Here is a 26,893-nt window from a genome sequence, read left to right as displayed (position 1 = left end):
TTTGGAGAGGGGAAGAAAAGGGGGGTGGGGGAACCTGGACCTGTGATTTTTACCAGTGTAGGAACCTCCCAGTATGGAAACACATTCTATCAATGCAGTTCACAATATCTTTAAAAAACTTACAGCTGAAAAGGACCTCAGAGAGCATCTCATCCAACCCCCTCATTTTACAGATAAGGATTCTGAGACCGAGAGGCAAGTAACATGCCTGCAGTCACACAGTCAGTATGTGTCAGAGGGTTCTAACTCTGAGGGTGGTGCTGGATTTTCTCCTTCAACTACTGTACCCAGAACTAAACACACTATTCCAAGACTTGTAGATGCAGATGTAAAAGAAAGGGGAAAAAATATTCATATTTCAAAACCACAACAAAAATCTTCATAGATTGTTTTCCCCTCTAAATAATGAGTTTCTCAAGTGTATGTAAATATGATTGAGAGAAGTGACTGCTGTGAAATTATAGTGAACAAACTGGACAACAGGGAAGTGAGAAAATACATCTTACAGGGCTAGGTGGCGGAGCATTGGCCCCTGGACTCAGAAGGACCCCAGTTCAAATCCAACCTCAGAAACTTGGCACTTAATAGCTGTGTGACCTTGGGCAAGTCACTTAACCCCAAATACCTTGCTTCCCTCCAAAAAAAAAAAAAAAGAAAAGAAAATACATCCTATTCCCTTCTTTGCAGAGGTGGGGGACTATGGGTATGGTTCTCTTGAACTTTATTTCCATTTTCTTTTTTCATCCTGTCTCATAAGGGGAGGGATTCATTGCAAAGGAAGGAGAGGGATAGATTGAAAAATGTTTGTTGTTATTGATCAGTCATTTTCAGTCACTTCTGACCCTTCCTGACCCCATTTGGGGTTTTCTTGGCAAAGATACTGGAGTGGTTTGCTGTTTCCTTCTCCAGCTCATTTCACATATGAAGAAACAGATGGGGCTTAACAAATGGGGTTAAGGGACTTTCTCAGGGTCACACAGCTAGGTAAGTGTCTGAGGCCAGATTTGAACTTAGAAGGAGGAGTCTTCCTGACATTAGGCCCAGCGCTCTAAATAAAGTCAACGTACAAACAAAATGTATCCATTGTAAAAATGAATTGGACGATATAGGATTTGAGGGAAAGAGAGATTCTATGAAAATACTCCCAAGATCCTCCAAAGGAAACTGGTTGACATGACTTCAGACTAAAGATGAGCCCAGAATGAAGACATGGGAAATAAGCACAATGGAAAATATGGTCCAGGATGAAGAAATAACCATCACAGCTGGAAGGCAGTGTCACAGAGTGGACAGGGAGTCATTCTAGGACCATATTGAGGCTATCACACTGCTCTGCTCCTCTAAGTCATTTCAGCTCTCTCAGCCTCAATTTCCTCATTTGAAAAATGAGGATAACAATGACATCTAGGGAAGCTATAGGACCCTGGAGAAGTCATTTACCCTATAAATTGCGAAGAAGGTGACTATCTGAGGGGTTTCCTCATTTGAGAGTTCCATACAAGGAAATCATAAATCCAATCCTTATCCCTACTGGCAGTTTCCAGGACCATGCGGTTCAAATAATGTAAAATATGTACTTTGCAAAGTGATGCAAAGAAAGGATGACTACATATACTTCAGCCAGTCTCAAAGTAAACAGCTATAGGTCAACAAACGGCTGACCTTGGGAAAGAAAGCTTTGCTATTTCTCCAGCCCCACCTCCCTCAGGGGTGCACACTCCAACTTAGGCTAATTGCAGAAGGAAAAATCCTGGACTTGCTCACGGTGAGTTTTCAGGAGCCAAAAAGGTCAGGTTCTTCTCTCACCTGCTCCCCATCCCCCAAATGTAGGATTTCTAGTTTAACTATAATTCAAGGGATCGAACCAAACTCTACAAAGCTAAGGCCCCACAGTCTTGACTGAGGCTACAAAAGATTTTGATTTATGCAGAGCCACACCATCAGAGAATCTAAGAATATACTGTCTAGGCAGATTTAATCGGATTGCGTCTCTCAGAGCCAGATGGTCCCAGTGGAACTTTCCAGTCCAGATGTCATGCAGGCATCACAGGATCATAGATCATAGATTTAGAACTGCAAAGGGCCTTTGAGTTCAATCCTCTTATTTTACAGATGAGGAAACTGACTTCCCTAAGGTCACTAAGTGACAGAGGTAGCACCTGAACTGAGGTCTCTGACTCCAGTTCCATTTCTCTTTCTACTGTCACTCACCAGCTTATGGGTCAGACAGCTGAGCTCACAGTAACAAGTAACCCGGAGGAAAACTCCAGGTCTCAAGCTATCATGTAGAAATCAATTCAAGTTAGTCTGGGAGCTAGCTCCCAAATCAACCCTTGGTCAGGGAATGACCAAGGGTGGGTTTTCTGGGAGGTGTTGTGGTACAATAGAAAGAACTTAGGCCCTGGAGTTAGAAAACTGGTAAAGGCATTGGGGAAATAGGAGTAGTCAGCGTTGGAGTGACCAAGGAAAGATAGGCAAGTCAAGTTAATAAGGATTTTTTAAAAGCGCATTTACTGTGCTAAGTGCTAGAGAAACAAAGGAAATCAAGAGAAAAGAAGACAGTCCCTCAGGAAGCTCACAGTGAGGGAGATGGCATGAAAATAGACAGGATAAATTGTGGGGGGGGGGCACTAAGATTAAAGAGGATTGTGGGAAAATTTGCAGAAGGCAAGATTTTAACTGAAACTTGAAGGAAGTCAGGAAAGGAATGGAAGGCATAAGAAGTCTGGAAAGGTCAAATTGGCCAAGTTGTGAAGGGCTTTGAATGCCAAACCAAGGCTTTTCTATTTGATATATTTTTAATATTTTACAATACATTTTATAATATTTATTATATAAATATCACAGATAAATATATGATGTTTCTCTTACATTTTATAATATTTATAATATAAAATTTATTATATAAATATATTGTATATAAATATTTTATAATATTTGTAATATAATATCTAATACAATATTCATGTAATAAGTATTATATGGATATATGAGGTATAATTTATATTTTATGATATTTTTATATTTATAATATATTTATTATAAATATTATATTATACATAAATTTATATTATATTTATATTTTGTAATATATTTTATATTCAGTCCTGGGGGCAATAAGGAGTTACTAGAGTTGATGAATAGGGCAGGGAACCTGAAATAGGGGATGATATGATCAGATCAATTTGACAGATAAATGGAAGTAGAACTGGAGTGGGGAGAGAATTGCGGTAGGGAGACCAACCACCAACTGTTGCCATCGTTCAGATATGAGGTGATAAGGGCCTGAACCAAGATGGTGGCAGTATCAGAAGAGAGAAGGGAGATGTTGCAGAAGTAAAACCAACAAGATTTGGCAACTGATTGGATATGGGGGGTAAGGTGTGTGAGAAAGAATGAGGAGTAGAGGATGATACCCAGATTGCAAGTTTGGATGACTGAGAAGATGGCGGCTCCCTCAATATGGAAGTCAAGAAGAAGGGAAGACTTGGGGGGAAGGGGAATAATGAACTTAGTTGTGGATATGTTGAATTTAAGACGTCTATAGAATATCCAGTCTGAGATCTCCAAGAGGCAGTTGGAGATAGGAGGCTGGATGTCAGGAGAAAGGTTAGGATTGGATAAGTAGATCTGAGAATCAACAGTATAGAGATGTTCATTGAATCCATGGGAGCTCATGAGATCACTAAGGAAAATGGAATAAAGGGAGAAGAAAACAGGGCCTTGGAAGACACTCGCCATCAGCAACCATGAAATGAAGATCTAGCCAAGGAGATGGTCAGATATGTGGGAGGACAATCAAGACAGTTCACTGTCATGAAAACTTAGAGACAGGAGAATGTCAAGGTCAAGGGCAATCATTCCAAAGGCTGTAGAGAGGTCAAGAAGGGGGAAGACTGAGAAAAGGCCATTGGGTTTGGTGATTCATAGATCACTCTGAAGAGAACAATCTCAATAGAATGACGGGAGATTGAAGGATTGGATGCCGTGCTGAAGATAATGAAAAAGCAGGGAGAGAGCAGTTCTGGGTCTGGTTTATCCCACTTCCCCTGGGCAAAGGGGAAGAAAAGCCTTGAGCAAAATGGAAAAGGAGAGTAGATGTCTTAGAATCCCAGATCGAGATAGAACCTCAACCCTTCATCCAGATCCTGTCTGTAGACACACTGCTGAGAGTCCAGACTAGAGATGAATCATAGAATTTGAGTCATGGAAGGACCTCAGTGACCTATAAGCAAACAAAAATCCCACTGTAACATGACTGACAAGTGACATTTAGTCTCCACTACTCCCTCTCAATACTCAGCTTTCAATTCAGACCAAGATTGTATTAGGTGCCACGTCACACTGTTCACTCACAATGAGCTTGTAGTCCACTGAAAACCCCAGCTCTTTTTCAGAATTACTGTGGTCTAACCATGACCTCTCTCATGTTGTACTTGTAAAACCACAAAAATGAATTTTTGGTGTTCAAATGTAAGATGAGAAGTTATTCCTTTTGGAAGTTCAAAAAAGGAAATCACAAATTTCCTTGGGTGACCCATTCCAGAGTCTAATGATACTCTAAGGAGGCAATCTGGTATCACAGAGAGAGAAATGGGCTTCAAATCCCACCTCTGCCACTTATCAGCTGTGGGACCTTGGGCAAACCACTTTACTTCCTGGTCCTCAGTTTCTCCATCTGCAAAACGAGATTTCCCTGAATGACAAAGTCCCTTTAGTTACAAAAATAACAGCTCCCATTTATACAGGACTCTACACATAACATCTCATCTGATCCTCATGACTGTCCTGTGGGGCAGGTGCTGCTCTTAGCCTCATTTTACAGATGGGGAAACTGATATCCTGCCCAGGATCACAGAAACCTAGAACTGGGATTTCACCTGGTCTAATCCCCTCATTTTACAGTTTGAGCAAATGGAGGTTAAGTGATTTTCCCATCTCCCTTTCCACTTATTCTCTTTATCTCAAAGCCCCTCAATATTGTCTCCCACTCTCTGTCCTTCCACCTAGCCTTTGACAAGGAGGTGGCCAAAGCCAATGCCTCTACATGTGCACTCAGTCCCATCCCTTCCTATCTTTTCCAGTAGATTGTGTGTCAACCATCCCACCCCCACTCCTAAAATCTTCAACCTCTCTTTATCAATGTGCCTTCCTTCAAATACTGTCCTTTATAAAAGTTCACTAGATGCTGCTAGGGGCAGCTAAGTGGTCTAGAAGATAGAGCTTGGGGTCTGGAGTCAGGAAGACCTGAGTTCAAATCCAGGCTCAAAAACTTATTAGTTGTGTGACCCTGGGCAAGTCACTTCACCTGTTTCAGTTCAGTTTCTTCATCTGTAAAATAAACTGGAGAAGGAAATGGCAAACTACTTCAGTATCTCTGCCAAGAAAACCCCAAATTGGCTCATGAAGAGTCCAACACAACTGAAAAAAGACTGAAAAGACCCTACCATCCCCTCATAATGTTATCCTATATCTTCCTTTCTCAGCTGTCCACACTCACTGCTTAAACTTTCCTTTCTCACAGTCCTCAACCCTTTGCAATGTGGCTTTGGACCCGATCACTCAACTGAAATTATCTTCTCCAAAATTACCAGTACCCCTTCATTGCCAAATCTCACAGTCTTTTTGTGATCTAGATGAGAGGGCCTGAATTAACTAAAGTCATGGCTGTGTGAGAAGTGGGGAGATGCAGGAGATGCAGGCAGGGATTGCAACTTCCTTTCTACCTTTATCTCCAACCCCTACTACAGAGTCTGCACTTAATAAATACCTGTTAATTGATTAATAAATTGATTGTTGATTAATTGATTAATAAATACCAGTTGATTGATTGATCCCCCAAGCTCACCCAGATAAGAAAGAGGAAAACCAGGATTTGAACCTAGCTCATTTTTCACTGTAGTTTCATTGAAGCAGAAGGTAATATGTCTTAGTCACTGGCTTGCATACAGCTAATGTCTAAGTCAGTATTCAAAACTGTGCCTTCCTGTCCTCAGGTTCAATCCTCTGTGTGTGCATGTGTACATGTGTGTATACACACACAAATACATACACAAGTATATATATATGTGGGTGGGTGTGTATATAGACATATGTCTATATATGTATATGTGTGTGTATACATATGCATATATACATATGTGTATACATATGCACATACACATACATACATACATGTACATCACATTTAGATGGGCAGGTAGGTGGCACCACAGTGGATAGAATTCCAGATCTGGAGTCAGGAAGACTCACCTTCCTGAGTTCAAATCTGACCTCAGATATTTACTAGCTATGTGACTTTGGGCAAGTCACTTCACCCTCAGTATACTCATCAGTCAAATAAGCTGGAGAAGGAAATGGCAAACCATTCCAATATCTTTGTCAAGAAAACCCCCAACAGGAACACAGCTGAAATGACTCAACAATAAAATCACATTTAGATAGAATTTTCAGATTTGCAGTGTTTTATAAATCTTATCTCATTTTATCCTTATGACAACCCAATACCTCTGGGAAGCAGATGCAATTGTTACTATTTTACAGAGAACTTTTATTTTATTTTATTTTACAGGAAACTGAGGCAGAGGATAAGTGATTTGCCCAGGCTCATACAGCTACAGGGAGGTGGTACTGCCTTTCAAACCCTTCCCTGTCCTGCTCCCTTGACGTAGGAGGTTTAAGAGCTCCTTCTGCTATGGTGACACTCCCAGGTCTAGGGCCTCTCCACTATCCACTTGTAGAAACAAGGGGCTCACTGTGTGGCTGACCATCTGAGGCTAAGCTGGCTGAGTCAGCCCTCTTCTCAAGAGCATCTGGGTCTGGCCTGAAGATGGGGAAACTGGTCTAAACCTTGCCAAGGTTTTGGGGGAATTGGGTTTCATTTCAGTCTCTCCCTTTGGTGCATATCTTTAAGGATTCCAAAGTTCTCTGTGGGTTCAGTTTTGAAACTGAACTTGTCAGTTTTCTGGGGAGAGATCGTAGAAAAACCTTTCAGCTCCCCAGCCTTCCTTCCCATCTTCCCCCTCACCCCAAAAGGTAAAGGGGTCCCAGAATCTCTAAGCTGGAAGGGACCTCCAAGGCCAGATAATCCAGCCCATGAGGATATCCCAAACCAGTAATATCCCTGGGCCTCAGTTTCCTCACCTGTAAAATGAGGCAGTTGGACTAGGGGACATCTCCAGAGCTGTGATCCTATGATGTTGTGACTCTGGGCTTCAGTTTCCTCATCTGTAAAATAACAGGGTTGGACTAGAAGACTCTGAGGTCCCCTCCGATTCTGTATCTAGGAATCTATGGTCCTAAGTTATCATCCAGCCTTTGTTCAAAGACTTCCAGTCAAGGGGAGCCTCCTGAGTCTTGGAGGGCAGTCTGTGCCATGTGGGGAGAACTGTTGGTCAGCACATTTTTTCTGCCATCAAGATCAAATCAGCTTTCGCCCAATATCCACCCATCCCCCCCCCCCAGTCCTGCCCTCCGGGGTCCAAGCCAAGGAATCCTCTTCCACATGACAGCCTCAGAAGACAGTAATTATGTGGGAAAAGGAGCAAAATTATTTATTGTTGTTCAGTCACGTCTGATTCTTTGTGACTCCACTTGGGGTTTTCTTGGTAGAGATACTGGAGTGGTTTGTAATTTCCTTCTCTAGCTCATTTGACAGATGAGGGAACTGAGGCAAAGAGGGTGAAGTGACTTGCCCAGGGTCACACAGCTAGTAAATATCTGAGGCCAGGTTTGAGCTCAGGAGGATGAATCTTCCTTATTCTGAGCCTGGTGCTCTATTCACTGTACCACCTAGCTACAAAATTAATAGAATGTCTTAAAAGAAAATGGTTTTATGAGGGAGGGAAAAAGCCTCAATATTCAAAAAAATGAATAAAAAGAAATGAAAATCCTGCCCTCCTATAGGATACACATTTTCCCAGAGAGCATTGTTAAATGAGGCAGCTAATACAGTCAGACTGTAAGAAAGGGAACAAATAAATACGTCATCCTAAAGATTTTAGCTTTTGTTTAGTTGTTCATTTTTTAAGGAAAGAAAAAAATAAGTTGTAGGGATGTTTCATTTTTTTGTGTGTATTTGTTTCCCCAGAGTCACTCCCAGGGCCCCCAAGGTTCTTTCATGGACCTTCTCTTTTCTCTTGAGTCCTCTCACCCATCAATCTCATCAGCTCCCATGGGTGCCATGACTATTTCTGTGCCAATGATGCCCAGCTCTCTATATCCAGCCTCAGTCTTTCTCTTGAATGCTTGAATCACCAATTTGCTTTTGAGCATTTTGAACTGGATCTTGTTCCATAGGTGTCTCAAACTCAACATGAGCTAAGTAGAACTCATATTTCTGTCAAAATCCTGCTCACTTCCAAATTTCCCAAGTTTGTCAAATAAACCACCATCTTTCCAGGCATCCAGGCTTACAACTTTAATGTCACCTTTAATTTCTTTTTAAAATTATTTTAATGGATGAATATTTAAATTTTTAAAAATTATTTTATATTATATAATATTTTATGTAATATAAAATGTATAAATTCTATATATAATATTTATTTAAATATTTAAAAATTATAAATTGCTCAGATTAACAGAAGAGGAAGTTAAATACTTAAATAACCCCATCTCAGAAAAAGAAATTGAACAAGCCATCAATGAACTTCCTAGGACAAAATCTCCAGGGCCAGATGGATTTACAAGTGAATTCTATCAAACATTTAAAGAACAGTTAATTCCAATACTCTATAGACTATTTGGGAAAATTGGAGAAGAAGGAGTTTTGTTACGATACAAATATGGTTCTGATACCTAAACCAGGAAGAGCCAAAACAGAGAAAAAATGAATAGACCAAGTTTTCTAGTGAGTATAGATGCAAAAATTTTAAGTAAGATATTAGCAAAAAGAATACAGCAACTTATCATGAGAATAATACATTATGATCAGGTAGGATTTATACCAGAAATGCGGGTCTGTTTCAATATTAGGAAAACTATTAGCATTATTGATCATACCAACAACAAAACTCACAGAAATCACATGATTATCTCAATAGATGCAGAAAAAGCTTTTGACAAAATACAACACCCATTCCTATTCAAAACTCTGGAGAGCATAGGAATAAATGGAGCATTCCATAAAATAATAAACAAATGTAAATAATAAATTATTATAATAATAATTTAATATATTTAATAATAATACATTATCATAAATAATAAACATAAAAAACAAAACCATAAGCAAGCATTACATGCAATGGGGATAAGCTAGATGCATTTCCAATAAGGTCAGGGGTGAAACAAGGATGTCCATTATTACCACTGTTATTCAATATGGTACTAGAAATGTTAGGGGTAGCAATAAGAGAAGAAAAAGAAATTGAAGGAATTAGAATAGGCAAAGAAGAAACTAAGTTATCACTCTTTGCAGATGATATGATGATCTACTTAAAGAATCTAGAGAATCAAGTAAGAAACCACTTGAAATAATAAATAACTTTGGCAAAGTTGCAGGTTACAAAATAAAGCCACACAAATCATCTGAACTTCTATATATTACTAAAAAAGCCCAACAGCCAGAGATAGAAAGAGAAATGCCATTTAAAGCTACATTAGACACTATAAAATATCTGGGAGTGTACCTTTCAAAACAAACCCAGGGACTATATGAACACAATTACAAAACACTTTTCGTACAAATAAAGTCAGATTTAAGTAATTGGAAAAATGTCAATTGCTCGTGGGTGGGCCAAGCTAATATAATAAAAATGACAATTGTACCTAAATTAATTTACTTATTCAGTACCGTACTATTCAAATTACCAGATAATTATTTTCTAGAGCTAGAAAAAATAATATCAAAATTCATCTGGAAGAACAAAAGGTCCAGAATATCAAGGGAACTAATGAAAAGAAATGCTAGGGAAAGTGGTCTAGCCCTACCAGATCTAAAATTGTATTATAAAGCAGCAATCATCAAAACCACTTGGTACTGGCTAAGATATAGAGGGGTAGACCAGTGGAACAGGTTAGGTACTTAAGACACAGTAGTCGATGAATATAGCAACCTGCTGTTTGATAAACCCAAGGGCCCTGGGTTCTGGGATAAGAACTCACTGTTTGACAAAAACTGCTGGGAAAATTAGATAACAATGTGGTGGAAACTGCGCATAGACCAATGCCCGACATCATACACAAGAATAAAGTCCAAATGGATACATGATCTAGGTATAAAGACTGATACTATAAACAAATTAAGTGAGCAAGGAATAGTATATTTGTCAGATTTATGGAGAATGGGGAAATTTATGACCAAACAAGAGAGAGAACATTATGAAGTGCAAAATGGATAATTTTGATTACATTAAATTGAAATTTTTCCACAAACAAACCCAATGCAACCAAGATTAAGAAGGAAGCAGAAAACTGGGAAAGAATTTTTGCAACTAGTGTCTGTGATAAAGGCCTCATTTCTAGAATATATAGAGAACTGTGTCAAATTTACAAGAATACAAGTCATTCCCTAATTGATAAATGGTTAAAGGATATGAACAGGCAGTTTTCAGAGGAAGAAATTAAAGCTATCTATAGTCACATGAAAATATGCTCTAAATCACTATTGATTGGAGAGATGCAGTTCAAAACAACTCTGAGATACACACCTATCAGATTGGCTAACATGACAAAACAGGAAGATGATGAATGTTGGAGAAGATGTGGGAGAGTTGGAACACTAAGTCATTGTTGGTGGAGTTGTGAGCTGATCCAACCATTATGGAGAGCAATTTAGAACTATGTCCAAAGGGCTACAAAAATGTGCATACCCTTTGACCCAGCAATATTGCTTCTAGGACTCTATTACAAAGAGATCATAAAAATGGGAAAGGGTCCCACATGGACAAAAATATTTACAGCAGCTCTCTTTGTGGTGGCCAAGAACCAGAAATCAAGGGGATGCCCATCAGCTGGGCAATGGCTGAACAAGTTGTGGTATATGAATGCAATGGAATACTATTGTGCTACAAGAAATGATGAACAGGAAGACTTAAGAGAGGCCTGGAAGGACTTATATGAAGTGATGCTGAGTGAAAGGAGCAGAACCAGGAGAACTTTGTACACAGTAACAACCACAGTGTATGAGGAATTTTCTGGTAGACTTAGCCCTTCACAGCAATACAAAGACCTAAAACATTTCCAAAGGACTCTGGAGGCAAAATGCCTTCCACATCCAGAGAAAAAACTGTGGAACTGGATCACAGAATGAAGCAGAATATGTTCACATATGTTATGTTTTGTTTTGTTATGGTTTTTCTCATGATTTCTCCTCTTCATTTTCATTCTTCTATGCAAATGTAACATGACCAATGTAAAAGTGTGTTTAATAAGAATGTACGTGTACAATCCATATAAGATTGCATGCTGTCTTGGGGAGGAGAGGGGAGGGAGAGGGAGAAAATCTAAGACTTATGGAAGTAATTGTAGAAAACTGAAAACAAATAATAATAATTTAAAAATTAAAATTAAAAAAAAGTCATGTCATCATCTTGATGTCATGGTCTTCTTTGAGAAAGAAGGACAAACCCCACAATCACAATAACTCTTAAAGCAGCGGCAGAATAGGTAACATTTATATAACACTCAGCGTATGCCAGGCACTGTGTTAAGCCCTTTACAATAATTATTTCATTTAGTCCTCATGACAACCCTGGGAGGGAGGTAATATTGTTATCCCTGTTTTACAGATGAGAAAGTTGAGGCCAACAGGAGTTAAGTAACTTGCCCAGTGTCACATAGCAAGGAAGCGTCTGGGGTCAGATTTAAACTTAGGTGTTCCTCTCTCCAGACCCAATATTCTTGTGCTGGTAAATGTTTAATGGCCCACTTTCCAAAGGGGGGGGGAAATGTAGTGCTGAGTTCACTGTTAAGTTTGATCTGTATTATTAATATTTTCTCCACCTCTTGAAATCTAGACAATCAGCAAAACAAGAAATCAAACCCTAATTTGTAGCATTTTCAGATTTCCAAGTTATAAGTTCTCAAACTGAAAATTTAACAATTGGTTCTCACAGCCAGAACCAGCAGCCTCCAGCACACCCCTGCTACAGCTAAGGATTCTGTTGTCATTAAGCTGCATTGCTGGTCTGAGGGCTGATGCTGGTGGGATTCTCAGCAGGTCAAGATTGGACATATATCAGCATAGGACAAGTGATCCACAGAGTAACCTGAGGCCAAGCTTAGAAATGTCAAAAGCCCTCCCTTACTTCAAAACACAACTCAGCCACCATCTCCCACATAAGGCTTTACCTGATCCAAACAGCCCAGTGCTTGTGCTCTCTCTCTCTCTCTCTCTCTCTCTCTCTCTCTTTCTCTCCGTCTCTCCCTCTCTCTCTCTGTCTTTCTCTGTGTATGTGCGTGTGTCTCTCTGTCTCTGTCTCTCTGTCTCTCTCACTGTCTCTGTTTCCCTCTCTCTTGTCAGTCTGTCTGTCTTTTACTTTTGTAAACTGCAGTCCTTAACACAGGACCTGGCACATGATAGTCCCTCCATAAATGTTGGTGTTAAAAGAAGACAAATCCATCAATGTTGCTGTCTTTTGAATGGAAATGGCCAGTTTTAGAGACTCAGTCCTTCCCAGCCCCTTCCCAGCTTAGGGCCTCACCACCCCTTAGCCTCCTTGTCTCTGAGTTCACCCCTCCATGGTCCATCCTCTACTCATGGCCAAGATGATTTTCTGCCCACATCGCTTCCCCAGATAAAAACTCCAGTTGCCCCAGGTCACGTGTGAGCCCCTCAGTTTACCTTCCAGGCCTCTTCCCAATCTCCTTTTCCCTCTTTATTCTTCCTGCTGTGTGCAGTGCAGGTGAATTCTTGCTCTGCTCCAACATAACTCTCCATCTCCCAGTCTTGGCACTAGCTGATCCCTGGACCTGGAGTGCCCTCGCTCCCTGCCTCGGCCTCAGAGAAAATGCTCCAGCAGCCCTTCCTCCCACAGGGAGTTTTTCCTGATGACCGGCCCTCTCCCAGTCCCTCGCCCCACTTACCTTTTGATTTTTTATCCATCTATTTATGCACACATCACCTCTCCCAGAATATAAGCTCAAGAAGAGCAGAGAAGGATTCCCTTTTTTTCTCTAGATTCCTAGTGCCCAGCATGGTTCCTGCCCAGGGATGGGCCCAGGGATTCCCACTTGGTTCATTTAACAGCTCCAGGCTGGGGGCAGAGCTGGGGCTGGGGCAGGGACACGGGTGGCCTTGTCTGCCCTGTCTGTGCCCCTCCCGGGGATTGCTGACCATAGTCAATGATTGTTTTCCTATTTTCCAGCTCAGTGGCAGAGCCCACGTGCGCTGACTCTTCCCAGGCAAGATTCCCCTCTCGGATCTGCCCTGAATTGTTCTTCTCAGCCATAACTTAATGGATCCTCTGGGCTCCCCTTCTCCATCCAGTTACCGCCCCCACTCTCCTCCCCTTCTCTTACAAGAGTCATCTACTCTGACGTCTCCAGAGGTCCATGACCACGATCCTCCTTACACCCTGAAATGAGGCTTCAGCTACATCCCCCCATTCTATTAAAATTGCTCCCCAAAAGGCAGTTGGTGTCAAGAAGATCTGAGTTCACATCTGGCCTCAGATCCCTGTTAGTTTTGTGACCCTCGACAAGTCATTCAACCTCAGTTTCTTTCACATAATAATAAGAGCACCTACTAGCAGGGTTGTTTTGAGAATCAGATGAGATCCTAAAGCAGTTAGTACAGTGACTGGCATATAGTAAGTGCTATTTAAATGTTAGCTATTAAAATTATTCACAGAGATGGCTGGGTGGGTCAGTGGATGGAGCACTGGGCCTGGAATTAGGAAGACTTGAGTCAAATCTGGCCTCAGATGCTTCCTAGCTGTGTGATCCTGGGAAAGTCACTTAACAACTCTGTTGGCCTCAGTTTCTTCAACTGTAAAATGGGGATATTAATGGCATCTCCCTCCCAGGATTGCCGGGATGTGCCCGGCACATAGTAGGTACTACAGAAATGCTACCTAGTAATTATCATTATTATTCAGATGTTCGTTGAATTATTCAATCCAATGGCTTTTTTCTCAAGGCTCACCCTCCTTGCATCTCTGAAGCCTGGGCCACTTGACCACCTCTTCCTCCTTCCTTTTCTCTCTCCTTCTTTTGATTTTAGGGACATTACAACTTCCCTGTTCTCCATCTGACTCTTAAACGCAACTTCTGGCTTCTCTCGATGGCCCCTTGTGGCCCCGGGGATAGAGCACTGGACTTGGAGTCAAGTAGGCTTGAGTTCTAATTGTACTCAGCCCTATCTCTTAGGTGAGAATTATAATATCACCTACCTCCCAGAATTGTCTTGAGGATCAAGTGAAATATATAACCCGTGTAAAGCCTTTTGCAAACCTTTAAATGCTGTAGAGATGCTGGCTGTTAAACCTTCTGCCTTTATCATCTATTGGCATTATGCCTGACACCCTCCATTTGCAGGCTCTGGACTCACTAAAGATTCTTTCTGGCCTCAGGGTACCGGACAGGGTACCCCAGCAGAAGCCTGTTGACTACTAGAGATGGATGAAAAGAGTAGATGAGGTGGCCTACTCCAGAAATAAGGTGAGCTTTGGGGCTGAAATGGAAGACCCCTCCTTGAAAGACATTTTCCCAACCTGGCTTCCTTCCCATCTCAGAAGTCTCATCTTGACAGGTAAGCAGTCACCTGGGGAGACTCACCTGACCTGTGGCTTGAAGGTTATAACAGACCACGTCCTCACTGGCCGTTGGGGTCCCATACAGCAGAGCTCCCAGGAGCCAACACATCCCCAGAAGCAGGTCCGAGAAACTCAAGCACAAAAGTGGTCTCACCTGTCAAAGCAAAGGGAGGTGGGCTTTATACACGAATTGAAGAGAACTTCTAAAACCACTAAGGTATGGATTGGATTAGGTGACCTCTGAGATCCCATCCAACTCTGACAGTCCATGGGAGTGGACCCCTATCCATCATTCAATTATCTATCATTATTATTATTGGTGAGTCGATTGGGGTTAAGTGACTTGCCCAGGGTCACACAGCTAGTAAGTGTCAAGGGTCTGAGGCCAGATTTGAACTCAGATCTTCCTGTCTCCAGGGCCAGGGTGCTATCCACTGAGCCACCTAGCTGCCTCTTCAATTACCCATTATAATGGACCAATCCATCATTCTAAAAGTATTTATTAAGCAACTACTCTGTGCTAGGCCCTGGGGAAGAAGTACAGAGAACAGAAGAATCTAACTGTTAGGACCTTATACCTGAGACAACAAAGCTATGTAAAAATATATACATACACTATAAAGAAAATGTGAATCAATACAAATGTGTTTCAAGCAGTTAAAAACAGGGTAGTTAGGGAGGGAGAAGACTGGTAGTTGGGGAGATCAGGAAAAGTTTAATGCAGAAGATGGTGCTTGAGTTAAAGGAAGAGAGAAGCTCCATGAGGCAGAGATGAGGAGGGAAGGTGTTTCAGGCATGAGGGATGACCAATGCAAATGTCCAGTGTTGGGAGATGCAGTGTCTTGACCAAAGGAGGCCATTGTCATGGAATCACGGAATAGGGAGGAAGGAGGGAGGTGTAACAAGACTGGAAAGAGGAAGCAGTTTACGAAGGGCATTGAACACTAAACAGGCAGGCCATTTCATTTCTGGACAACTCTAATTGTTAGGAAGGTTTTCCTGACTTCAAGTCTAAATTTTCTTCTTTATACCTCCAATCTATTGTTTCAAAGAGGATAAGAATAGTCCCATGTCATAGCCCTATGAATATTGAAGATACCTTTCATGCCGCACCTGGGTCTCCTCCAGGACTTTAAGCATCCCTAGAACTTCAGATGACATGGACTTACGGCCTTTCACTACCCTGGCCACCCTCCTGTGGATGTTCTCTGACTTACCAATATCCTTCCTGAAATGTGGCACTCAGGACCGAACATAGTACTCCAAATAGACTGTGACCGGGGCAGAGTGCAGAGGGCCCATCACCTCCTTACCCCAGATGCTATGGTTTTCTTAAGGTAGCGTAAGGTGGGATTAACTGTTTCGGCTACTCAGTCACAGGGCTGAGTTTGCCATTGTCCTCCTCCATTTTGTACTCATGCAACTGACTTTCTGAAAGCAAGTGTAAGATTTTATATTTGTTCTAATTAAATTTCACTTGCTGAAAGCCCAGTGTTTTTGCTTGGCAAACTTTTTTTTTTCTTTCAAGTTTGCTCTGCCATAAGAAGGAAATACGGAATAATGGAAACGAGGGCTGGACTTGGAATCCTAGGAGCTGGATTAAAATCTTGGCTCTGATATTTACTGTGTAACTTTGGACAAATAGCTTAGCGTTTCTGCGCCTCAATCTACTCATCTATAATAATGTAAGTTCAAATCTGGTCTCAGACACTTATTAGCTACGTGACCCCGGACAAGTCACTTAGCCTCTCTTTGCCTCAATTTCCTCAACTGTAAAATGGGGATAATAATAGCACCTACCTTGCGGGATCAAATGAGTTAATTAAATACATTATAATTTTATATTATATTTTATATATATAATATAGAATATATTATATGTAAGCATATATGTATCATATATAATTATAATAATATATAATAATAATGAGCTGTAAGGATTAAATTAGTTAACATTTGTAAAGCACTTAGCCCAGTGCCTGGCACAGAGTACAAGTTTATAAATATTTGCTTCCTTTCCTGCCCTCTCTCCATCTTTCTCCACAAGAATTTCATGAAATGTTTTTTTATCAATGTTTTGCTGTAATCTGCATCTACAGACTTTCCCTGATCAACCAGTCTAGCAACTCTGACAAGGCAGAAAATGAAATCAGACTGCTATGACCTATAATTAACGAAGCCATGTGCTCATCACTCTGTGATTATTGCTTCCTTTTCTAAATGTTCACTAACCATCCTTTTCATAGTCTGACCAAGAATCAAAGTCAAGTTTGCTGGTCTCTAGTCTGCAGACTCCATTTTCTTCCTTTTTTTGAACATTGAGACATTTGCCCTTCTCCAATCCTGCAGTACTTTTCCGCTCCCCATGATGTCTCAAAGACTGACTCATAACCATGGCTCAGCAACCCTCGCATCTGCCAGTTCTTTGATCTTCATCAGGCAAGGTAATAAACTCATCAAGGACAAGTAGGCTCCCTATCACCATTTCCTTAATCATCTTAGCTATGGAGTCCCTGTCAGATCTTTCAATTTGTCCTTAGCAGAGAAAACAGGAACAAAATAAGGACATGCCCCTCCAATGCTTGTGGCATCATAGTTAATACTGGGTGGGAGTAGCACGAGGCTTATTTGTGGAGCATCAAGTTTTAACACTCCAGTCTTTAGCAGGAAATAATTTGATTTGTGTCTCTGGAACACATATCTTCCAGAAGTATTCCCTTGCAGGCTCCTTTCTTCCCATTATATTCTCCCCCAAATAGCTGGAGATCTAAGGTCCAAATAGCACAAGGCCACAGCTTCCAGGTCCGTGGAGTGAGAGTCATGCCATCCTTTGCCCTGGCCAGACAACATCTAGAGTTCAGTGCTCAGCTCAATGCTGGGCATGATAGTTTTGGAAGAATATGCAGAAGCTGAAGCATCTCCAGAGGAGAGGGACCAGGATGGTGAAAGGAGAGAAGTCTGAAAACATCACTTGAAAAGAACTGGGGAGCCTTATCCTGAAGAAGAGAGAGCTCTGGGGGCACATGAGACCTGCCTTCAGGTATCTGAAGCTTTGCCATGTGGAAGAGTCTTGTCCTCCTTGGCCCCAGAGACGAGAGCTGCGAGCACTTATGATTTCATTCTTTCCAAGAGGGTGAAGTGATACAGCAGTCAGAGCTGTGGACCTAGAATCAGGAAGACCTGAGTTCAAATCCAGCCTCAGACACTTACTAGCTATGTGACCCTGGGCAAGTCACTTAGCTTCTCTGCCTCAGTTTCCTCATGTGTAAAATGGGGCTAATAATAGCACCTGCCTTCCAGGATTGTTGTGAAGTTCAAATGAGATAACATTAGTGAAGCATTTGCAAACTTTCACACCCTCTCTAAATGCTGCTGTGTTCCATCCACCATGCTAAGAGCTGGTGATACAAATACAAAACCAAACCTGTCAGCTTTCTTTTGTGTGGTGTCTCTCCCCTCACCTTAGACTGTAAACTCCCTGAACACAGGGACTGTCTTTCTTTTCCTTATTTTTATCCTCAGTGTAACTTGACACATAGTAGGTGTTTCATAAATTTATTTATTGGATTGAATTACTAAAGAGAAACAAATCTACGCAGAAAATTAAATACAAGATATTTTTTCCCAGGCTTGGAAAGTAAACACAATATCAATATGAAGGAATGAAGTAAATATGGAGAAAGGGCACTAGCAGGTCAGGAGAAGGAGAGAAACAATCATTGAGCACCTACTATGTGCCATGCACTCTGCTAAGCACTTCCTATCAGTGGTGGCCTTTGACCTAAGCCTCAAGGGAAGTTAGGGACTCTCTGAGGAGATGCATATCAAGGCACAGGCTCAGGGGCACAGCCTGGTCAAGGGTGTGGAGATGGGAGATGGAGCCAGTATATGTTAAGCACATAACAGGCCTGGAATGACAGGCTGAAGGCAAATTGCATTATAGAGAGGCTTCATGTGAGGAAAAATGTCCCAAGAATCCACACTGGAGCAGGCTATCTCAAGAGGTTCCCTCACTAGAGACCTTCACTCAAAGGCAGCATGACCATTTCATAGTGACTCTGTAGAACTTTTTTGTTTAGGGAAAACACTGATCTCTTGGCTTCCGAGGTTCTTTCAGCTCTGAAATTCTGTAATCCCAACATTCTGCTGACATAAAGCCTCAGTTGTCCCACCTGTAGAAGAGAAGCATGCCAACTCGTGTATCTTCTATTGGAGAATAAAAAGGGAATGCATGATTGATCTCATAATGTGAAGAAATTACAAAGCCTCTTTACTTCAAGGTTGATACTTTCCCATATCACACAATCACACAATCGTAGAATCTTAGAATTAGACAAGATCCCGGTGGCCATGCAGCCCAACTTAGGCTTGAAAAGAATCCCCAGTGTGACATATCTGGGAAGTGCTTGTCCAAACTTTGCTGGGATACCTCTAGTGTGCAGGGAACTCACTACTTCCCAAGGCAGCCAATTCTAATTTTGGACACTGACCCATTCATTCAACGAGACACCTGATATGTGCCAGCCACCCCATTAGGCAATGGGGAACCAAATGCAAAAAATAAAGTTGGAGTCAGAGGACCTGGGTTCAAATCCCACCTCTGATGTTTATTCCCAGTGTGACTTTGGGTAAATCAGTTTACCACTGTAGGCCTCAGTTTCCTCATCTGTAAAAGCAGGGGTTTGGACGAGATGGTCTCTGGGGTCCCTTACAGATCCATATCTATGATTCTGCTTTCATTCTACTGGTGGAAAAAATAGGCACTCAGAGTAATTGTTAGGAAGGCCTTCCTTCCATCCAGACAAAATCTTCCTCTTTGTAACTTGGTAGTGACCTTGGCTAACTTGAGTGTGTGTCCTCTGGCCCAAGTGAGCCTGGAGAGATGACAGATCCCACTGAGCTGTGACAGATCCCACTGAGCTGTGACATGCCCCAAGCATGCTACTGTTAATGGATGAGAAATTAAAACCAAACAATTCAGTGTAAAGATGGGGGCAGGGTGGAGAAGGATGGGAGGTCTTCTGTGAGCAAGTGTGTGAGTGGTCACAGTTCCAGGAAATAGCTCTGTTTACCCAGGGAGTTGCTGGGACAGGAGGGGGTGGTGAGGAAAGTTTCCATCTGTGCTCAGGTGGAAAACCACGTGTTCTGGGAAATGGAGATAAGAATCTGCCAAACCATCAACGAGTATTTATTGACTCTTTGCTGTATGTACCATCCTAATCCCAGGGAGATCAGGTGCAAAGAAGGAGAAAACATAGTCATAAGGGAACACTATGAAAATATTAAATAGAAACTTTCGCAAAAGAATGTTTGCACAGCCCTTTATTTTAAGCTAAAAACAATGTTAGGAATTGAGAAAACAGGAAGTCTGCACAAATGTGGCCCAGGCATATACCCTGGCAGGTGCAGGGTCCAGAGTCATCGCTTGGGTAAGGGGGGGGAGGGGAGAGGAAACTGTGGCACCCGTCTGGGCCAAAGCTGGCTCTTTATCCCTCCCCCTTCAAATATTTTTATCTGGATGATTTCAAGTTAAAAATGCAACATGGTGGAGTCGAAAATTGACTGTGCTTATAAAGAATCACAGAGACAGCTGAATCCAGCTGTACGGAAAGCAAAGACCTTCGTACGGTGCATTCCCAGCACATGGTCACTCATACTTTACTTTGTAGACCTCCAGGAGAGGAGATTTCCCTCCCTGCCAAGGCAGCCCATTCTCCTACAGGAGTGCTTCCTTTTGGACTTAAGAGTTGGAGTTTTGACTATGCTTGGATTCCATGCCAAGCTCTGCTATTTACTGTCTGGATGACATTAAACAAGTTGTCATTTCCTCTCCTCTGATCAGGGGTATGCTGGTAAATGTTTAACACCCAGGTCTTTTCAGGGGAGAATATGTAGGTACCCACATTTTGAAGTTTAATTACATTATGAATACTTCCTTAAGTGTAGACAGTAGACTTCAGAAAGTCTAAATTCTAGACAAACAAAAAACCAGGCCCATTTGTAGTGATTTCTGAGGTGTGAATGTTCACACTGAAAACTGAGCAGTCCTGGCTCTGGAACACTCTTGCCTCTGGGTTTCAGGTTTTCCACCTGTGAAGTGAAGGTATTGCACCACATGACCTTTAAGGCAGCATGGTACAAGCACTGGCTCTGCAGTCTGAGGATCAGGTTCAGATTCTACCTTTGCTACTTACTACCTGACCTTGAGCAAGTCATTGCTGACCACCGCCCTCCACCTTCCCTTCCCCCATCCCAGGCCTTCGTTTCCTAATATGCAAAAGAAGGGTGTTAGAAGTGAGCTGTCTAATAAGCCCCCAACAGTGAGAAACATGCTCATCTTAAACAAAGAACAATGCCTGTTGTGAAATCAGGAAAACCTTAATTAATCTTTCCATCCATTCCCCCTGAATGGACCGGTAGCCTCCCCAGTAAGGTTACAGGACAACTACAACACGTGCACAAAGATGGGGCTTCTTATACTGTTCTCTGAACTTTGGATCTCCTGTGATACTGGCCATGTGACTCCATGTTCTCCTCTCTGATAGGCTTTTCCTCACATAGCTCATTGGGCCTGTGCATTAGTTTCTGACCTCTAACCTGTCCATGCTAGGTCACAACCTTTATTACCTAAGAATGTGGAAAAGAAAACTTTCTTTCTTCCCACAGAGGGGATTGGACCCAATGGTCTCTAAGGTCTCTTCTAACTCTAAATCTGGTATCCTATGATTTTTCAACTCTCAATCTTATATCTATCAATCAGCAAGCAATTATTAAGTACCTACTAAGTACCTAGTGTGGTCATCTAGATGGCACCATGGTTCTTAGAGTACCATGTTTGGAGTCAGAAAGATTTATCTTTATGAGTTCAAATTCTACCACAGACACTTACTAGCTATGTCACTTCACTCTGTTTCCTCAGTTTCTTCATCTGTAAAAGGAGCTGGAGAAGGAAATGCCAAACCATTTCTGGATCTTTGCAAGAAAACCCCAAATGGGATCATGAAGAGTTGGACTGAACTGAAATGACTCAACGCCAAGAAAAATCCAGTGTTGGGAAGACAAGGACCAAAGAGAACTAGTCCCTGCCCTCAAGGAGTTTAAATTCTGCTGGGAGGAGGGGGTACAGTTTATTCACAATAGATACAAAAAAAAATTTTAAATAGTCTTTTGTAGAGGAGAGGGATTAACAACTGGGGCGAGCAGCAAAGCTGTCTTAACAGAGGTGATCTTTGTATTGGGCCATGCACTAAGAGGAAGAGTTGAAGAGACAGGGAATTCCAAGCACGGGGAACCGCCAGGACAAAGGTCCAGAAGTTGGAGATGAGATTCCATGCTCTGAGAACAAGAAGGACTATTTGTCTGAAAATAGTGTAAATAAAGGAGAATAATATAAAATCAGTGTGGAAAAAATCTGGCTAGGAGCAGATTGTGGAGGATATGTCATCAAAGGGTCATAGATTTAGAGTTGGAAGAGACCTTGGAAGTTCATCGAAGATGAGGAATCTTGGACATTGAGAGATTAAGCTCCAATTTGTCCAGACAAATAATGTCCGAGGCAGGATTTGAACCCAGGTATTCCTGACTTCAAGTCCAATACCCTAACTACTATGAAGAATTTGCATTCCTTCAGAGAGAAAGTTTCTTCAGCAAGGGACTGACAGAATGACTTAGAAGCTAAGAAGTTCATGTGCACTTTAGGAATGTCATGTTGACAGTTGTGCAGAGGGTAGATTAGAGAAGGAAGAGATCTGAGGCTGAGAGACCAATCCGGAGGCTGTTGGAATAACCTAGCAAGAGATAATGAGGGTCAGAACAAGAAAGTTTATAGTGTGTGTAGGAAGAAAGCTACAATTCCCAAATGACTCGAGGCAAAATGCCATCCACACGCAGAGAAAGAGCTATGGAATTGGAACGTAGAATGAAGCAGACTATTTTTCTCTTGTGTTTTGTTTTGGTTTCTTTTTTTCTCATGGTTCCCCCCATTCATTTTAATTCCTCTATGCAATATGACTAATGTGAAAATGTGCTTAATAAGAAAGTATAGAAACCATATAAAATTGCATGCCGTCTTAGGGAAGGAGAGGGAAGGAAGAGGAGAAAATCTAAGCCTTGTGGAAGTGATTGTAGAAAACTGAAAACAAATTAATAAAAAAAGAAAGAAAGAAAGCTACAAATACGAGAAACATTGTGGGAGTCAAATCAACAAGACTTGGCAATTGACTGGACATTGGGAGAATGGGGTAGAGGGAAACATGGATGACTCCTAGGTTGCAAACCTGGGTGTCTGGAAGAATGCAGGGGTCTTAGAACAAAGAGAGAAGAGGAAGGTGGGTTCATGGAGAAAGGATTCTGTTTTGCTTGTGTTAATTTGGGCAATCCATTGGGAAGATGTCCAACCTGGGGGGGGGGGGATGAAAGTTGGATATGTGGATTTGGGAGGTGCCTGAATGATGAGCAAAGTTGAATCCATGGGAGCTGATGAGGAGAGAGGAGAGAAGACGCAGACCTGGAATCCACAAAGGCATTGAGGCTTGGGACATGGGCAATGACGCTGCAAAGAAAACTGAAAGGGAAAATTCAAACAGGCAGGAAGAAATCCATAACAAAATAAGGTCATCGTAGTTCAACCATGAGGAGGGGCTGGTCAACAGGAATAGAAGCTAGATAGAAGTCAAGAAGATAGAGGAAAAACCCTTTAGCAATAAATTCATCATCAGTCACCTCTCAGAGAGCAATTTTAGTTGAATAGTGGAAATGGAAGCCAGATTGCAAGGAGTTGAGAAACAGGAAGAGAGAGAGTGTGAGTAGAAGTCACAAAAGTAGATGGTTTTTTCTAGGATCTCAGAACCATTGATTTAGAGTTAGAAGGGAGCTTAGAGGTCATATCATCAAATTTCATTTTATATTTGAGGAAACTGAGATCCAGAGTAATCCAATGACTTGTCCAAGCTCATAGAGGTAGTAAATAGCAAAGGCAAAATGCAAACCCACATCCTCTGTCTCTAAATTCAGCACTCCAGTTGACTGTGAAGGGAAGAGTTAACTATGCAGGATGGCAGGTTGAAGGGATTCAGGATCAAGGGAAGCTATTTAGCAGGATGGAGGAGTCCTGGGAGTGGTCATGGGCAGCAGGGAAGGATCCATGGATAAGGAAAGACTAAAAATTCAGAAGGGAATTCACAAAGAGAGAAGGAAGGGACAAGCTAGAAAAAGAAAAGAGAAATTATGGGATCAAAGGCACAAATAGAACTGCTATTGGCGAGGAGAAGGATCACTCCTTACCCTGAGACTGAAGCAAAGGAAGAGAGAATGGGGATATTTTGAGAGAGTCTGGAATTGAGCAAGGGAGGGAGGTCAACTGGAGCTAATGGATGGGCTCAGTCTTTTCAGTGAAGCTGAGATCCTCTGCTAATAAACAGGTAAGAGAAGAGGGTGGAGAGGAGTCGGGAACAAGGGAGAAAATTTAGGAGGTTTCTAGAAGCTCAAAGCCCTGGATGTCCTCGGTGTTCCAGTAGCCTTTGCAGGAGAGTGGTTAAGTGTCCCGTCACTTCCTTCTTTCCTTCCAGCTACCTTCTGAGTCACCAGCCAGTCAGCAAGTCCCACAGCACCACCTAATTCTAGAAAATTGCACAGTCTGGACATTCATCTTTCTTTAATGAAGGTTCATGGCTTAGATTAGGACCTTAGAGATCATCAAAGGTGACTTTCCTAAAGTGCAGGTCTAACCATGTCACCCATGCACCCTCATTAAACTCCAGTGGTTTCCTGTAGATCAGATAGAAACTATTTCATTGGTCATTTGAAACTTCAAACCTGGTCAATACTACCTTTCCAGCCTACCACACCCCCATCCCACCTTTTCTTATTCTATGGTCCAGCCAAGCTGGTCCTCATATAGATTTGCTGTTCCTTATGCAGGGTACATTTCCCTTCTCCATGCCTTTATGCTGTCTGTTCTCCTTGCCTGGTATGCCATCCCCATCCTTGAATTCTTAACTTTCTTCAATATTCAACTAAAGAGTCACCTCGTACATGAGTCCTTACATGATTCTTCTTCCCAAATATTAATGTCTCCCCAATTACACTGTATCTGTTTTGTATATACCTATTCTGTTTAGATTGTAAACTCCTGAGACTGCTTCATTAGAGTCTTTTTGTCCCTAGTATCTAGCAGATAGTAGGCACTTAATAAATGCTTGTTGAAAGATTTTTTTTATACCCCTGGGAGGGGGTGGAAGGGAAGAGAAATAGATGTTTGATTAATGGGAACAAGTCATTGTAAAAATGCTTGTTGATTTTTCAGAGTTGGAAGCTGAGGCCCAGAAAAGCAAGATGATGCAAAGGAAATACAAGACAGAAATCCTGTCCTCCCACATTTTACAATCTAACAGAACCAACACAGGTGCCAAATGAAGAAACAAAGAGTTTATAGTGAAGGGAGCAAAGATTGGAACACAGTCCTGGGCCTCCATTTCCAGCATTCTCTCCATTGCTTGGTGCTTCCTTGGCCTCAGCCTCAGGCCCACACTGGGTCAGAAGGCTGTGTTCCCTCTTTACTCCTGAAGAGCTCTTCAGTCTTCCTTAAATCACGCTTTCACAGTCCTTAACCCACACCAGGACTCAGACTCCCACCATGGAAAGAAACATTAGAGAAGTTTGAGTTAGAGCCCAGTCAATCGTTGACGGATAGGGATAGAAGATTTCTCCAACTGAGGGTCACTTTCTTAGAGTCCCCCTGTTTCTGTCCCCTTTCCATCAGCAGGAGTCTAATGGACCTTCCACAAAACCTCCCCTTGAAGGTATCAGCAGAGACTTCGTTGATAGCTCTGATGCATCACCCTCCATGTGTAAACAGTTTCCATGGCTCCCTATTACCTCTAAGATAAGATGTGAGCCTTTATTTGGCAGTTAAAGCTTCTCTTGACCAGACTCTAGCTTCTATGGCAGCAGCACCAGCAGTGGACAGCCTCAAAGCCTCTAAGTCCAACCTCTGCCACCTCCTGACAGTATGACCCTGGGCAAACCAATCAGTGTTCTAAGTAAACTCTCTAAGCCAGTGGTTCTCAAAGTGTTGCCCAGGGGCCTTGGGAATTTCCCCAAGAGCTTCTCAGGGGGTCCATGAGGTCAAAACTATTTTCATAAATAGTAAGATATTTTAACTTCTAATATGGTAACTATTGATAGATAGAATCCACATAAACCAAAAAAAAGTTCTTTAGGGTCTTCAATAATATTTAAAGGTATAAAAGGGTCCTGAAGACAAAAAAAAAAAAATTAAGGAATACTGAGTCAGCAAAATTGCATAAAAGATGCCAGCCTACACTAGTAGAAGGTGCTTCCTCACCAAGGAGTTTGCTATACTAGGAAAACAATAGGGCCAGTTCTTCCCCCTGTCCACAACCAGACTCTACCATAACTTTCTAATCGGTTTTCCTACTTCTCCCCCATGCACCCTTTATTTTCCAGAGAAAGTGATAGATTCCATCTACCAAAGACCAGCCTCCAGGTCCAAAATGCCCTACCTCCTCACCTCTATCCAACTCATCACTCAAGACACACACACCAGCCCCCTCCTCCATGAGCTTTTTGCTCATCCCACCTGTTGTTAGCCCACTCAACCCACCCTGACCACCCAAGGGCAGTGAGGTGGTACAGCAGAAAGAGCTTGGGGCCTGGAGTCGGGAAGACCCAAGTTCACATTCAACCTCATACACTTCTTAGCTGTGTGACCTTGGGCAAGTCACTTCACCCTGTTTGTCTCAGTTTCCTCATCTGTAAAATGAACTGGAGAAGAAGAAAATGGCAAATCATTCCAGTAATTCTGCCAAAAAAAATCCTCAAATGGAGTCATGGAGAGTCAGACATAACTGAACAATAAACCCACCTTGAAATTTCTTTGTTTACTTCCTATATTTTTATTTGCTGATATATATGCATTTCCCGATTACTCATATGTGCATCATATTATTTTTCCCTTAGTACAACATAAGCTTTATGACAGTTTTTTTCTTTGCAGCCTAGCCCCTGGCACATAGCTGGGGATTCATAAATGCTGTTTGATGTGAATTAAATGGAACTGACCTAATTCCTGGTATTTCTGGGCAATGCTGAGTATTTTAAGAATCCTAGATTTCATCAGCCTAGATTACCTCTCTGTGATATAGCTTCTACATCCTGCTACAACTTGTGAGATG

The 26,893-nt window shown here is 41.8% G+C and overlaps 1 protein-coding gene across 4 annotated transcripts in view; it reads right to left on the bottom strand.

The window, feature by feature from the left end:
* TMEM116 (transmembrane protein 116) overlaps window positions 1-26,893 on the bottom strand; it is a 45,831-nt gene that overhangs the window by 13,433 nt on the left and 5,505 nt on the right. For 3 of the 4 annotated variants that reach the window (XM_072600422.1, XM_072600423.1, XM_072600424.1), the window contains one exon: window positions 14,722-14,853. In XM_072600422.1, coding sequence (XP_072456523.1) covers window positions 14,722-14,853 — 132 coding nt within the window. Of the gene's footprint in view, window positions 1-14,721; window positions 14,854-17,733; window positions 17,833-26,893 lie in introns of those variants that run through there. The other variant, XM_072600425.1, reaches the window with a different exon arrangement.

The sequence above is a fragment of the Notamacropus eugenii genome, chromosome 4 (genome assembly GCF_028372415.1).
Source record: "Notamacropus eugenii isolate mMacEug1 chromosome 4, mMacEug1.pri_v2, whole genome shotgun sequence".
NCBI classification, from domain to species: Eukaryota; Metazoa; Chordata; class Mammalia; order Diprotodontia; family Macropodidae; genus Notamacropus; species Notamacropus eugenii.
Note: the sequence above shows the minus strand (reverse complement) of the source record. Positions and strands in the feature narration are given on the sequence as shown.